The 15707-nt window shown below is 36.7% G+C and overlaps 1 protein-coding gene across 1 annotated transcript in view; it reads right to left on the reverse strand.

Moving 5' to 3' along the window:
- Window positions 1-15707, reverse strand: part of LOC123556833 (acylglycerol kinase, mitochondrial-like) — a 47805-nt gene that overhangs the window by 9919 nt on the left and 22179 nt on the right. The window contains exons 2-8 of the mRNA XM_053544519.1: window positions 13662-13701; window positions 11872-11951; window positions 11208-11283; window positions 4478-4576; window positions 3557-3589; window positions 2891-2985; window positions 1547-1616 (exon numbers count right to left, since the gene is read on the reverse strand). Of these exons, the coding sequence (XP_053400494.1) occupies window positions 1547-1616; window positions 2891-2985; window positions 3557-3589; window positions 4478-4576; window positions 11208-11283; window positions 11872-11951; window positions 13662-13701 (493 nt within the window). The remainder of the gene's footprint in view (window positions 1-1546; window positions 1617-2890; window positions 2986-3556; window positions 3590-4477; window positions 4577-11207; window positions 11284-11871; window positions 11952-13661; window positions 13702-15707) is intronic.

Below are 15707 nucleotides of genomic sequence, written 5' to 3' on the forward strand. Positions count from 1 at the left end.
ACTACTTTCCTCCTCACTTGGTTCAACAAACTATATAAACTATTAGCCTAATCCTGTTACATCTAGGATTTGTACCAGCCTGTTCTCTGACAGTACATAACTAGAGCTGTCCGTAAAAACAGCTCGCTCCACTATTCCGCACTTTGACAGTAAAATGAATTTATGTTTTAATTATACTGTACTGAAGTTACATCCAGAAAGTGAAGATTGCCAAAAAACTTTAAGTATAAAAGGGGCATAATTCTGTCAAAAATTCAATTAGACTTATTGTGATTGTAACAACACATGCAGATGATGATTATAAAACAAGGAGCTGCATTCAATAAACGCTTGATGCCCCCAGTGGCATTCGTGTCGATAGATTTTGCACCCAAGTCCAAAAGGAGGTCATGGTCATGGTCAAACTGAGGTCAGGTGATGTTTGAAGATGAGGAATGGTCACAGTTTACATCTGTATTAGTATCAATTCATTTTTTGTCAGGGGTATTGATGCTAGACGAAACGATCCCACTTGGTTAACTAAGAGATGGACCATTTAAAGCAACCTAAGTCCAAAATGAGGTCAAGGTCAAGGTCAAACTGAAGTCAGGTGATGTCTGAAGATGTGGAATGGTCACAGGTTACATTTGCATTAGTATCAAGTCATTCTAGTAAGGGGTAATGATGCTAGACGAAACGGTCCCATTTGGTTAACCTCGTACGGATGAACGAACAGACGGACAGACAGGACAATCATAAAAATATGCCTCCTGCATCAGTAGATGCTGGGGGCATAAAAAATATTTTTCAATTTCAAGTCATTATCTTTGAAAAGTACTAAAGATATATCTATAAACGAAGCTTTCAAGTGAAAATTTAACATGAAAATAATTCCAAGTATAACACCTTGGTGACCTTGACCTAGGGTATAATGGGCCCAGCCCCTGCACATACTTTGTTTGAAAATTACGTTATGTTTAACAATGTTAATGTGAAGTTACAGTAAGATATAAGCAATAGTAACAAAGAAAAACAAAGGTTGCCGAAAAACTTTATCGACGGAAGCTCATGCCGAAGCCAACTACGACACCGATGCTGGGGCGAGTAGAATAGCACCCCTATTCTCTGAATAGTGGAGCTAAAAACTTTCTCATTAAGAAACTAATGCATAGGAAGAGATAAATTAAAGATAAATTAAACAACTGTCATGTAAAATACTGGTCTGTATTCAGCAACATATTAATTTAACACTTAATAGCAGAAAATACTGAGTTACATAATTATAACTGTTCAAAGCCAGGTTCTACTGATGAGCTGTCTGTGACTGCAGATTGAACATTCATGCAAAGTTCAATTATAATCTGTGCTAATTTAACATTAAATTTGAAATGACACAACAAAACAAAACGAAATTCTAGCAGTTTAAACTTAGCACTGGTTAACATAGCCCCTGTAATGCCTAAAGCTTATGTCAGAAAGCTGACTAGACAAGTCCCTTCTCACTTATAGGTATCTTTAAGACATAGTTGAATATGGCATGGTAAAGTCTGAAACTTTAAAAATATACCTGTATTTTGATAACATCTATCTTTTGTGTAGCACCTTTGACAACTGCCATGGCAGAATCTAACATCCTTCTGTAATATTTTAATAATAACTAGAGTTGTCACAGGAGTGACGAATTATACCCCCACAATATGGCCTTGTCACAGAACTAAGCCAATGTCAAAGCTGAACTTGCTTGACCTTTGACCTACTGACCTCAAAATCAATAGAGGTCATCTGCTGGTCATGATCAACCTCCCTTTAAAGTTTTATGATCCTCAGCCCAAGCGTTCTCAAGTTATTGTCCGGAAAAGGTTTAAATGACCTTTGACCTTTGGAACGCAAAATAATTATGGGTCATCTGCTGGTCATGACCAACCTCTGTATTAAATTTCGTGATCCTAGTCCCAAGCATTGTGAAGTTGTCTGAAAAACGTTTAAGTGTTACGGGTCACTGTGACCTTGACCTGTGACCTGCTGACCTCAAAATCATTAGGGGTCATCTGCTGGTTATAACCAACCTCGCTATCAATTTTCATGATCCTAGGCCCAAATGTTCTCAAGTTATCATCCGGAAACCGTTTGACTGTTCATGTTATTGTGACCTTGACCATTGACCTACTGACCTCAAAGGCGAACATGACCTGTATTTAATCATGTTACACCTGTGTACAAAATTTATGATCCTAGGCCCAAGTGTTCTCAAGTTATCATCCGGAAACCATTTAACTGTTCTGAGTCACTGTGACCTTGACCTTTGACCTACAGACCCCAAAGTCGAATCTGACCTGTATTTCATGATGTTACACCTGTGTACCAATATATATGATCATAGGCCCAAGCGTTCTCAAGTTATCATCCGGAAACCGTTTAACTGTTCAGGGTCACTGTGACCTTGACCTATTGACCCCAAATTCGAACTTGACCTGTATTTTCTGATGTTACACCTGTGTACTAAAAATTATTCAAATCAGTCAAGCCTTTCATGAGTTATCATCTGGAAACCACAAAAACCAACGGACCGACCAACCAACCGACTGCCAAGCTCACTCCTATATACCCCCCAAACTTCGTTTTGTGGGGGTATAGTAAGCAAGTTTCAACGAAACATACCCACAGTTTAGAACGTTTTAATGGACTCATTTTATGGAAAATATTTGCTTACTTTTTCAGCTATAGATGAATGTTTCAAGCATATTTTGTAACTTGTGAAATATGAAGAAAACATGTAGAACTGAACACTGGTAACACTGAATAAAGTAATTACTTTTGCTTCTGTATGATAAAATAGTATTCACCTGGCCTAAATATTAACGCGACTTTCCATTTATCAGAACAAAAGAAGCAAGCTGGCCTAAATACTAACCTGACTTTCTGTTTATCAGAACCAAAGAAGAATGTAGCAAACTTATTTGTCTTTCCTGTTGGTATAACACCAACTGGAACCTTCTGTCGAAACTCCTACAATTAAACATTCTATTAGAATTTCATTTCATTATAAAAAGTACCTCATAATGTTGCATTCTGTGTCAAAAATAATCAATTACAGTTTTGGCAGAATGACTTACATACATCAATATTACAAGTCATGAAGTCATGTTTGTAGCACAATTTGATGCCTGTCTGAAGATGTTATGTAAACAATTTTATAAAGTTTACAGACTTCATTACATTTTTTATTCCCTTTTTTTTTTACCTTACTGACTTTTTACAAAGTGAAAACAGATTATTAGAGCTTTGTCTGACAACTTGTCTGCTTTTAGTAAATATTTGATATCTGTCTGCTAACTGTACGTTAGAAAACCACCAAATTTTAAAGTGAATTTCAGAGTTGTTATATTTTCTGGTCCTTTGGGATCATGGAGTTCACTCAATATCTATATAGTACAATTCTGCTAAAGCCACTGCTATAAGCATGACGGGTACTGCACATTCCACATTACCTCTCATGAACAGACTCAATCAAACCAGGTCTGCTATTAATATGCAAGGTTGCATTCTATGCTACCAAAGGATTTTACTGTTTACAAACCTTGTCCTCCTTCCTCATCATACCAGTAACAACCTGAAAATATATACCTGTATTTAACCACTTCTCCAGCAAACATACTGTGATCTTAAACCATTGCATACGACATTTGCATAGCAAACATACTGTGATCTTAAACCATTGCATGACATTTGCTTTGATGTTGTAGTAAAAAGCATTTCATCCTTGCATGTGACAACTGTGTTGATGTCATAGTAATAAACATGTAATCCTAGCATGCAACACATGTGTTTATATCACAGTAAAACATTATCGTAGTACAACATTTCACCCTTACACTGCTATAATGTGACAAAGGCAAAGATGGAAGATATCTAATATGACTATTGTTGCTGATGTGACATCTAACCCAAACAATTACAAAAGAAACTAGAAGATGTTTTTGCCACAAAAACATAAGTCTCCCCCCTATGTTAACCTTTAGCTTTGGTGGCCATTTTGTGCAGCGAAGCAGAACGTGTTGGCGATATGCATAACTAGCTTTGGTATTGATCACTCCTATGAAGTTTCATCAAAATCTGTTTGACCTGTGAAAGCCGGACAAGATTTTTCTATTTTCAGCTCTGGCAGCCATTTTGTGCAGCCAAGCAGAATGTGTCGGCAATAGGCATAACTAGGCATAATGCTGATCACTCAAGCCCTGTGAAGTTTCGTCGAAATCCAGCCAGCAGTTTGACCTGCGAAAGCCGGACAAGAATTTATGGGGGAGACATAACTATTTTAAGAGGTCCACATTTTTGACAAAAACTACATGTAGTGTTATTTGAAGTAAAAATGAGGATAAGTCTCACAATATAGCAAAAGTATTGAAATCAGAACACTGTCAGGCAGAATATTTTGACACAATGAGATCATACAATTAACGTAAGGGTTTAAACATATGGCACATGTATAATACAGTACCTCCAGGAGAGATCCGTTACCCCCGGCAACGACAACCCCGTCCACATGTTTTCTTTCTAAAAGCTTGAAAAACTCCTTGATCTGACCATCATACTCTGTCTGAAAGGAAAACATGTATACATGTATGATAGTGATGTATACATGTATAACTGCAAAACAACAGATAGCTTTTCCTATCAGAAATTCTCTCAACAGACTTGTAAAATTGTCTCAAAAGCTTTTTGCAAAATACAAATATAAATAAGTTATTCTGCACACCAGAAGTCATGACATATTGTCATTTAAACAGATAATATAAAACAAATCCTAGTCATGCTAACATAAACATTAATCATGCAACTTAAGATAAGGTAATAGGGGCAATAGTATTCAATATCATATAAATGCTAACATGCTAACATGAAAAACAATCTCAATTAGTGTGATAAAATCACACTTACATTTGTAGATCTAATATTAAATCACTGGCAAAAACAACCACAATCTTATTTGATCATGTTATTTACAACTATGAGAAGTTTCATTAAATTAACAGAACAAAACTTTTTAAACTTTTTATCATAGAATTCTATGAACATTTACTCTAGGTATATTTTTTTATAATAAGGCTAGAAAACAAGAGCTGTCACTAATGGTGACAAATGCCCCCGCAGCACCTTGACCTTTGACCTGGTGACCTTGACCTTTGACCTGGAGACCCCAAAGTCAAAAGGGGTCGTGTACTCAGTAAGTACTATTAGCATGTGAAGTTTGAAGGTCCTGGGTGCAGTGGTTCGCAAGTAAAGTGCCTTCATGCAAAAAGTTAACATTGGCCCCTGTGACCATGACCTTTAACCTGGTGACCCCAAAGTCAGTAGGGGTCGTGTACTAAACAAGTACTATCAGCATGTGAAGTTTGAAGGTCCTGGGTGCAGTGGTTTGCAAGTAAAGTGCCTTCATGCAAAAAGTTAACGTTGGCCCCTGTGACCTTGACCTTTGACCTGGTGACCCCAAAGTCAGTAGGGGTCGTGTACTCATTAAGTACTATCAGCACATGAAGTTTGAAGGTCGTGGGTGCAGTGGTTTGCAAGTAAAGTGCCTTCATGCAAAAAGTTAACGTTGGCCCCTGTGACCTTGACCTTTGACCTGGTGACCCCAAAGTCAGTAGGGGTCGTGTACTCAATAAGTACTATCAGCAAGTGAAGTCTGAAGGTCCTGGTAGTTCAATAACATTAAACTTGCACAGGGCGCCTTTTAATATTTGGACGTTCAACATGTCCCTGTGTCAAGTTTAATCGAATGTCAGCCATTTGCATAGCACAGATTACGACTTTATTTTATTGAAGTGTAATGTAGGAAAACTCTCAAACACGTGAAACATTGGTTTACCGTAACTAAAACTGCATCACCAATCACTTCCCCGGCGCATTTCACAGAAACTTCTAGCGTAATTTATTGAAATATCACGAACAATACAACACCGAATAAATATATAGAATCAATTATACATGCTTAGACGAAAACAAATACGTTTAGCCTACGACACTTGTAAAAATCTGCGGCCATTATTTAACGCATGGGTACCGCCGAACGCATGTGGACTAGCCTTTTAAACTGTTTTGATAGGACTTTACAATTAATTTAAGTAACTTTTAATAAAATTACAACCAATAAATGCTGATTACACCCATCGACTATAAACATATGCATACTACATAGACAATACGTTAGTAACGGGCCGCATTTTTTTTCAAATCCGACCGTGAGAATATTTTTTCGTCTAAAATTAATCTTTATAATAAAGAAGATTTGACAGTTCGTGTTGTGTTGTGGAAGTGAATGGATGTAAATTTCATTTTCAAAGTGCGTACTGATCTTCAGTAACTTCAGTAAGACAGTATGTTCAATGGATGTGTAAATTAGGTTTCTTTGTCCGTTGTTGGTATTTAGCTATCGCTTTCAAGTCACTTCTACCGTGAACTTGTAAAACCTTCCGCAAGAACTTTTGCGGAAAGCTCTACCGGGAAATTCATACTTTCGATAAAACGTCGGACTATATGAAATGTCAAAATCGTAAAATATTGAAGTCCGACGTTTATTTATAGAACTAAAGGTCCTGGGTGCAGCGGTTCATGAGTAAAATGCCTTCATGCAAAAAGTTAACGTTGTGACTAACGAACGAACGAACGGACGGACAGTTGAAAACTAATATGCCTCCCTCAGGGCCCACGCTGTCGTTCGCCACTCGAGCCATTTGGCGAATCTGCGATGAAAGTGGCGAAGAAAAATCGCGAGTGGCGAAAATGAAAAAATGTTCGTAATTTGGACCGCCATTTTGTTTCAGACGTTCTAAATCGTAACCTCAGAGAAATTATGTTAAAAAAACAGTTGACTGGTTCCGATAATTTTACCTTATAAAATTAACTTATTTCGGAATAGTACTACCCAGTCTGCGTTTACTTTACATATAACAATGTGTAATAAACATCTTGACACGCGAGAAGATGCAATTTGCAATCGATTAGCAACCGATTACCGGGTAATAATCTTTTTGTTTTGTTGTCGTAGATTAAACGATTGATGCCTTTAATTTCCATGGATCAAATAATTAATAAATAAATCGGCAAAATAATGAATGGTTTGATGAATTTTTTAACGTTGTCGCCACCATCAGACAGTATCTTAGTCACAGGCACGGGTCCAGTGTATTTTTTGTTTAATATAAAAATCCTTTTTTTTCACACAAATGTACTTTTTCAGGCCTTTTTTATGCTGATTTTAGGGCCGAAATTCGGCCCCATTCCCCAGTCTAAAAAGTATACTTTTTCCCCACCTTGGCCAAAAATTCCCCATGCAAAAAAAATGAAATTAGTTTTGATTTTCAGTCCTGATTTTAACAACTTTTCAGCAAATATATTCCTCCAAACAATGATCTCGCGACGTAAATTTCCCCTCCAAAAGGGACCTGCTACCCTTCCCCAAATTTACAAAAAAAAGGCTGTTTTTATATGTTAGTCAAATGAAAAAAAAAATGATGACAAAAAATCCGGTCACAGTATCATACACGACACTGTCACCGAATTTTTTTTCATCATTTTTTTTTTTCATTTGACTAACATAGAAAGCATATTTGTGTGAAAAAGGGTTATTTTTTTATATTAAAAAAAAATACACTGGACCCGTGTCTGTGGTCTTAGTAAGTAATTAGTAAAGGTGTTTGCCAAGTTTTTTGAATGTCTTTAAAAGTTAGGAATGGATTTGAAATGTATACATATATAATCCTGTATCAGGGTAGATTTCTCGGAAGCACAGAGCACCAAAAACACAGCCCCCGGGCCATGCATTTACATAGTAGGCCCACAACAAAAAGAAGCTGTAATGGAAAAATATTTCAGACAGGTTGCTTCAAACATCCAACAACATTTTAAAATACAAAACTTGCTTTAGAGGTATACCCACTTTCATTCAAAAGTCCCCCTATATAGCTAGAATATCACCATTTGCTTATGGGAAGTAACAAAAATTTTCAACGCGCCGCGAGAAGGGAAACCTCTCCAGCACCCTCCCTACCGTTCCCGAGAAAAAAGGTGGCTCCAACTTTTTTCAGCCCAGTGTGGGCCCTGCTCCCTTTGGGGGCATAAAAATCAAGCATATTATATTACTGTTTTATTTTGAAAACAAAACAAAAAACAAAACAAGAACACTGCAGAAGAAAATTTCTTGCATACCAGACAGGGATTTCAAGTATTTTTACCGGTGTTGGAAAAATCCATCTTACACCCCGGTGTAAGATTGATGTAGTTATTTATATTTTATTTCGAAAAACGGAATAAAAATCCAATACCTTGACAATTCCTCTTTGTTTCTGATAGTATATTTCTCGATTCAAAACATGTTATTTCATCAAAAATTCATAACGTTACGCTGCAACTGATCAAACAAGAGGACCATGATGGTCCTGAATCGCTCACCTCTTCCCACATGACCCAGTTTTGAGTATGACGTCGTTTTTTCTATTATTTGACCTACTGACCTAGTTATGAGCTCATGTGACCCAGTTTTGAACTTGACCTAGATATTATCAAGATAAAAATTCTGACCAATTTTCATGAAGATCCATTGAAAAATATGGTCTCTAGAGAGGTCACAAGGTTTTTCTATTCTTTGACCTATTGACCTAGTTTTCGAAGGTACGTGACCCTGTTTTGAACTTGACCTAGATATCATCAAGGTGAACATTCTCACTAATTTTCATGAAGATCTCATGAAAGATATGGCCTCTAGAGAGGTCACAAGGTTTTTTTATTATTTGACCTACTGACCTAGTTTTTTATGGCATGTGACCCAGTATCAAACTTGACCTAGATATCATCAAGGTGAACATTCTGACAAATTTTTATGGAGATCCATTCAAAAGTATGGCCTCTAGAGAGGTCACAAGGTTTTTCTATTTTTAGACCTACTGACCTAGTTTTTGACCGCACATGACCCTGTTTCGAACTTGAACTAGATATCATCAAGATGAACATTCAGACCAATTTTCATACAGATCCCATGAAAAATATGGCCTTTAGAGAGGTCACAAGGTTTTTCTATTATTTGACCTACTGACCTAGTTTTTGATGGCACGTGACCCACTTTCGAACTTGATCTAGATATCATCAAGATGAACATTCAGACCAGCTTTCATACAGATCCCATGAAAAATATGGCCTCTAGAGAGGTCACAAGGTTTTTCTATTATTTGACCTTCTGACCTAGTTTTTGAAGGCATGTGATCCACTTTCAAACTTGACCTAGATATCATCAAGGTGAACATTCTGACCAATTTTCATGAAGATCTCATGAAATATATGGCCTCTAGAGAGGTCACAAGGTTTTTCTATTTTTAGACCTACTGACCTAGTTTTTGACCGCACATGACCCAGTTTCGAACTTGACCTAGATATCATAAAGATGAACATTTAGACCAACTTTCATACAGATCCCATAAAAATTTGGCCTTTAGAGAGGTCACAAGGTTTTTCTATTATTTGACCTACTGACCTAGTTTTTGACGGCACGTGACCCAGTTTCAAATTTGACCTAGATATCATCAAGGTGAACGTTCTGACCAATTTTCATGAAGATCTTGTGAAATATATGGCCTCTAGAGAGGTCACAAGGTTTTTCTATTTTTAGACCTACTGACCTAGTTTTTGAAGGCACGTGACCCAGTTTCGAACCTGACCTAGATATCATCAAGGTGAACATTCTGACTAATTTTCATGAAGATCTTGTGAAATATATGGCCTCTAGAGAGGTCACAAGGTTTTTCTATTTTTAGACCTACTGACCTAGTTTTTGACGGCACGTGACCCAGTTTCGAACTTGACCTAGATATCATCAAGATGAACATTCTGACCAACTTTCATAAAGATCCCATGAAAAATGTGACCTCTAGAGTGGTCACAAGCAAAAGTTTACGGACGCACGCACGCACGGACGGACGACGGACGACGGACACCGCGCGATCACAAAAGCTCACCTTGTCACTTTGTGACAGGTGAGCTAACAAAACTGGAACTAACCATTGTTATTTGTCTTTGAAACGTCATGACGTCTTTCCTGTTTACGGACGTTGGTTTCCCGCACTTTGTTTAAATACGATGCTATAAGAAATAGTTTTAAAAAGAAAGCCTTCGACTGACTATTTTTATTATTATATCTTGATATCTGTATGCAAGAAAAAGATTCTGTCACTGGTTATTGGTGCAGATGGGAATATCCGGCCATCGGGTAACTGTTTAGTCGGTAACTCGGTAGGAACCTCGTTACCGCCTAAACGGTTTCCCTCGAGGCCGGAAATTCCCATCTGCACCTATAACCAGTGAAAGAATCTTATAATGATGTAGTCATGCAGAGAAACCCTTAACTTTGTCCTTCTAGATTACTAGTTGTGTCAAGAATACAAGAATGACTGGATATGATGAATTTTCAATGACAAGCAGGATCATCATCATTCTCCTTATTAATCATAAACAAAAACAGACCATTTTAAAGCAGCATGCCTCCAGATCGTTCGACAACAAAAATATATTTTTTAGATATCTTGAAATAAATGCTATATATCTTAAGAAGGCTTTAAAACTTAAAATTACTGACAAACTTTATGTTACAGAAACGCATGAGAATATGCTGTTTTAACTACTTTTTACGATGAAAATCGAAAAGCGTTCGTCATGCTTTTACTCTAGGTAAACTGTCTCGATTATAAATATCTATAGTTTGAAGTCATCATTCACTACTTCAGCTATAGCGCTATTGGTTACGACGACATGAAAATGTCTTTATTGCCGCAGCGGTCCGGGGTTCGATTCCCATCGCGGTCATATTTTTTTCTTGATTTGGAAGTTTTAAAATATTTTAGAAACAAAAATTCATATTCTAATGTTCATAATATGACCAAACTTCAATCTGAAAGAAAGATTATTTAAGGCATGCTGCTTTAATGTTTTCAATTACATTTTGCCAAAAGTTTCTGACCATGAGATATTTGAAGATGTTCTTTTCAACTGCGATGGAAACCAGAGTTCAGCAAGGAATTAATTTCTGTGCATACTTTGTAAGAGGACCCAAGCACCCAAGGAACATTCCTGTGAAATTGACCATGTTGTTAAGGAGAACAGATCTGAAGCAACTGCTGACAGGACAACAACAGGTACCCAGGTGAGCTAAAAATTAATGCATTTTTCAACAGCACAAGTCTTACCTTAACAACGTTCACCTCTAGTCCTGCTAGATACAATATTGGAGCAGCATTCTTCTCAAACAGCTTCTTACTCTCCCTAAAGAATAATTCAGATAGTTTGTAATATGCGTTCAATTTTAATGCAGACAGATCTACTGTAAATCTAAATCATGAAAGATTACATGATCAGGGAATTTAAAGAATATGGAAATATTTCAGAGCCTCAACTCCTGTTCTGAACATGAAAATTTACTAATACTTGTATGAGGGGGGCTGAATTTTAAAAAGGCTGGGCAGAAATACACAGTTTGCTCAACATCAAAGTAACAACATTCTTGGAATTCCTGTACTCGGTGATCACAGAGTTTAAATGTTTACAGTCTACGTTCTTGTACATAAACAGCAGCTGCTCAAAACATTCAACTTAAATTCATAAAATGTAGCAGAAAACAGCAGCACAAAAAAACCTAAATTGTTACTGTGAAATCAATAAATATTTGTTGGAGACTAATTTTTCAGGTTAAGTCAATCCATTAAACTCAATCCTTACAAAAAGTAATATTTCCATTCATTCAATGTTCAACAGTTAAAATCCATAAATTCATATCCCCATGAAATAGCCTTCTTGGCCAAAACCATGAAATTTAGTCTCATGAAATCGAAAGGAGTTACAATTAATGCTTACGTTCCACTGGCAGCAGGATTTAAGAAGACAGTTATTTTCCGATTGGGTCCTCCGAATTGTGCTATCTGGTCACCGTATACCTGACAAAAGTTTAAAATTAAATTAAGTACTACAATCTGTTAAACTTTTAAAGAATATTCCTACTGAGTTTTCTGTTAAGGTTCTTGTCAAGTCTTTTGAAACCATCCCTCGGATGAATTTTTATTTTAGTTTTTTTATGCCACATATACCTTGGTTTATCCTGGGAAGAAGATAGATTTTTACCAAACTATTCATAATAAGTAGAAGAAACTTTCAAGACAGGTTATATTTTATTGAACAGCATATTTTGTCCTATTTCACATGTACTTTGACTGTTCATGTTCTATTTTGTAAAAGATATCAAACTTCTTTTTCAAAAGTATTTTGTCATTACTTTTATGATTATTGTGTGTCTAACATATTTCTCCTGGTACTCCAGGATTTTGAAAGTGTTACAAAAAATGTACATTTTTAAAAAAAAACAAAAGTTGGAAAATGAAAGTGAAAGTAGAGCTGTCAAAATGACCAAACACTGCAATAGTTCAGAAAATATATCAGTTAATCAGTTTTCATTTCCGGGAGTACCTAGATAAATATGTTAGACTCACAACAGAAACAAACTTAAGAGAAAAAATATGTCTGAAAAAGAAGTTTGATATTTTCTACAAAATAGAATGCGGACAATCGAAGTACAAAAATGTACATGTGTTGTTACAGATAAAATGCATGTTACCAAACAAGGTGACCTTTACAGAAAGTATTTTCTACGCCTTTTGAACAATTCTGTATATATATATATGTTATTGATATTACGGGTCTGTCGGGTATGACTTCCAAAATGAAAATTTACCTGAGGGGTGGTCTCAAAGGTGTTTACATGATCCTTAACATGTGTAAATCATGTTATTAAAACACTTTTAAAATGTCTCACAAAAATGTTTATGACAGTTTTCAGGTAGCAATGTCACCATTATATTCATTAACTCGACCTCAACTTTTTAAGCAATAAAATTAAATGTAAAGGTCCATATCACAAGACTTACATGTATATTGTACTGTGTATTTTATTCAACCTGGCTGGGCAGAGTTAATCTCTGACTTTTGCAACTCAAAAATAGGTAGAGCAATATAAATGTTTAATCCTGTTACCAACGACTAAAATTAGGCTACATTGGTCACAATGTAAGATAGATGGCCACTGAATAAGAAAACAGGTTGCCGAATATACTACATATCCTGCACAATAATGCAGAGGAGCTTTGCGAAACTCCTACCCTCCAGGTGAATTACAATGGACAATACTGAGCCTGAACATACAGATTTCTCGAAAGACAGACTTTTTTGAACAAAAGTTGGTGTCAGATCATCAGTCACAGCTGGCTGCTCTAGCACACATGTATACTTGTGTTGTATAAGCACTCTTTTGTTGCACAAATACACCAATGTTGTAAAGACACATACTGCCTACAAAACTGGTGGGCTATAAAAGTAACTAAGTCTGAAGAGACTTATGCTGTTTAACAGTTTATGTTGAAATTTCTTTAAATTTCCTTGCTGAAATCTAGTTTTTAAACACCCAAATCACAAGAAAACCTGTTACTTTGACTCTATTAATTTAAATAAGTCACTGTAAGTCTCTCTTTTACAAAGGATGCGGGACTTTTTTTCAAGGGTGTTGATCTTGGAACTGCCAACCCTCTTTACCATACTACAAAACAACTTCTAGGTTTAACAATAATCAGTATATGTTATACAAATAAATAAATTACCTTAGCTTCTGCACAGTACTGTCTCCTTAACATATCATCTCTGTAATAAAAGAAAGTAATATTTAAAACAAGAGCTGTCTCCATAGGATGACACATGCCCCCGATGGCACTTTGAATGAATAGTCATGGCCGATGTTAGAGTTTAGGACCTTTGAGCTACGGACCTGGGTATTGCGCGCGACACGTCGTCTTACTGTGGTACACATTCATGCCAAGTTATTTGAAAATCCATCCATGGATGACAAAGATATGGACCGGACACGCCCATCAATGCACTATCCTTTAACGTCTAAGTGTGACCTTGACCTTTGAGCTATGGACCTGGGTTTTGCGCGCGACATATCGTCTTACTGTGGTACACATTCATGCCAAGTTATTTGAAAATCCATCCATGGATGACAAAGATATGGACCGGACACGCCCATCAATGCACTATCCTTTAACGTCTAAGTGTGACCTTGACCTTTGAGCTACGGACCTGGGTCTTGCGCATGACACGTCATCTTACTGTGGTACACATTCATGCCAAGTTATTTGAAAATCCATCCATCAATGACAAAGATATGGACCGGACACGCCCATCAATGCACTATCCTTTAACGTCTAAGTGTGACCTTGACCTTTGAGCTACGGATCTGGGTCTTGCGCGCGACACGTCGTCTTACTGTGGTACACATTCATGCCAGGTTATTTGAAAATCCATCCATCGATGACAAAGATATGGACCGGACACGAAAATTGCGGACAGACTGACAGACCGACAGACCGACAGACGGTTCAAAAACTATATGCCTCCCTTCGGGGGCATAAAAACGACAGCCAGCTTGGCTATGAAACAGGATGGCCATAATGACCATGAGTCCTTCACCTGACCATGATAACTTGACCTTGACTATAATATGTATGGCACACTAAATCATGAATAATTACAACTGTGTTTCAAATAAAGTGCATAAAACAAGTTGAGTTTGAACACTTGAACAAATACAAGACAACTTTATACAGAACTGCTACCAATCGAGTTAAATGAAGATCTGTCATGTGGTTAAACAGAAAAGTCATTTGAAGAATTGGATATTTGAATTTTTAGCTCTAGTGGCCTTTAGAAGGGGCCTTTTATTTGTACCCCAATTTGAAGAAAAGTAACACAGCACTTAAAAAAAAAAGATACAGACCTACTTTCATGAAGATTCTCCAAGCACTTCAAAACAAGAAGTTGTTTTAAAGAATTTCTATTTTCAGCTTTTTAAGTGGCCTCTAAAAGGAACCAGATGTCCCTATCTGAACTAATTTTGGAATGGACCTAATAAATGGTTATAGACCAAGTATGATGAAGACACATTGAGTAGTTTGTGAAAAAGAATTTGTTTAAAAGCATTTCAATTTTTAACTCCCCTAAAATGAGCCAAGTTGCACCTCCTCCCCAATTTGATATAAAGTTGGGTGAGGACCATAGACAAAGTTTGAAGAAGATCCATAAAATCATTCATGGGAAGAATTTGTTTAAAGGTATTTCTATTCTGAGCTCTAGCTGCCTATAAATAGGGTCCAACTTACAATTCTAACAGACTTTACAATGGACACGTAAGAGGCCAAGCCCTGTCATTTGTAAAAACTTGAGAGGTCAATGCTAGGATGCAACTGACCAAATCTGATGTTATTCTAACCAGCAATATCAGAGGAGGAGATGTTTAGGTAAAAATTTTGATGCTGGATGCAGGACTATGGATACGGGACCATCTACCTTATGATTATAATATCTCATCCTGATCAAAATATATTTAAATACGCCACTATTTTATTAGCCGTAAATCTTTATCTACAGCATTTTTTACTACTCTGAACAGTTTGTTTGTTTTGGGTTTAACGCCATTTTTCAACAGCATTTCAGTTGTGTAACGTTAACCTAACCAGTGGTCCTGGATTCTGTGCAAGTACAAACCTGTTCTCCACAAGTAACTGCCAACTTCCCCATAGAGGTGGAGGATGAATGATTTCAGACACAATGTCTTTTATCAAATTGTCACAGAGAACATACACCTCACA

The sequence above is a fragment of the Mercenaria mercenaria genome, chromosome 5 (genome assembly GCF_021730395.1).
Source record: "Mercenaria mercenaria strain notata chromosome 5, MADL_Memer_1, whole genome shotgun sequence".
Lineage (NCBI taxonomy): Eukaryota > Metazoa > Mollusca > Bivalvia > Venerida > Veneridae > Mercenaria > Mercenaria mercenaria.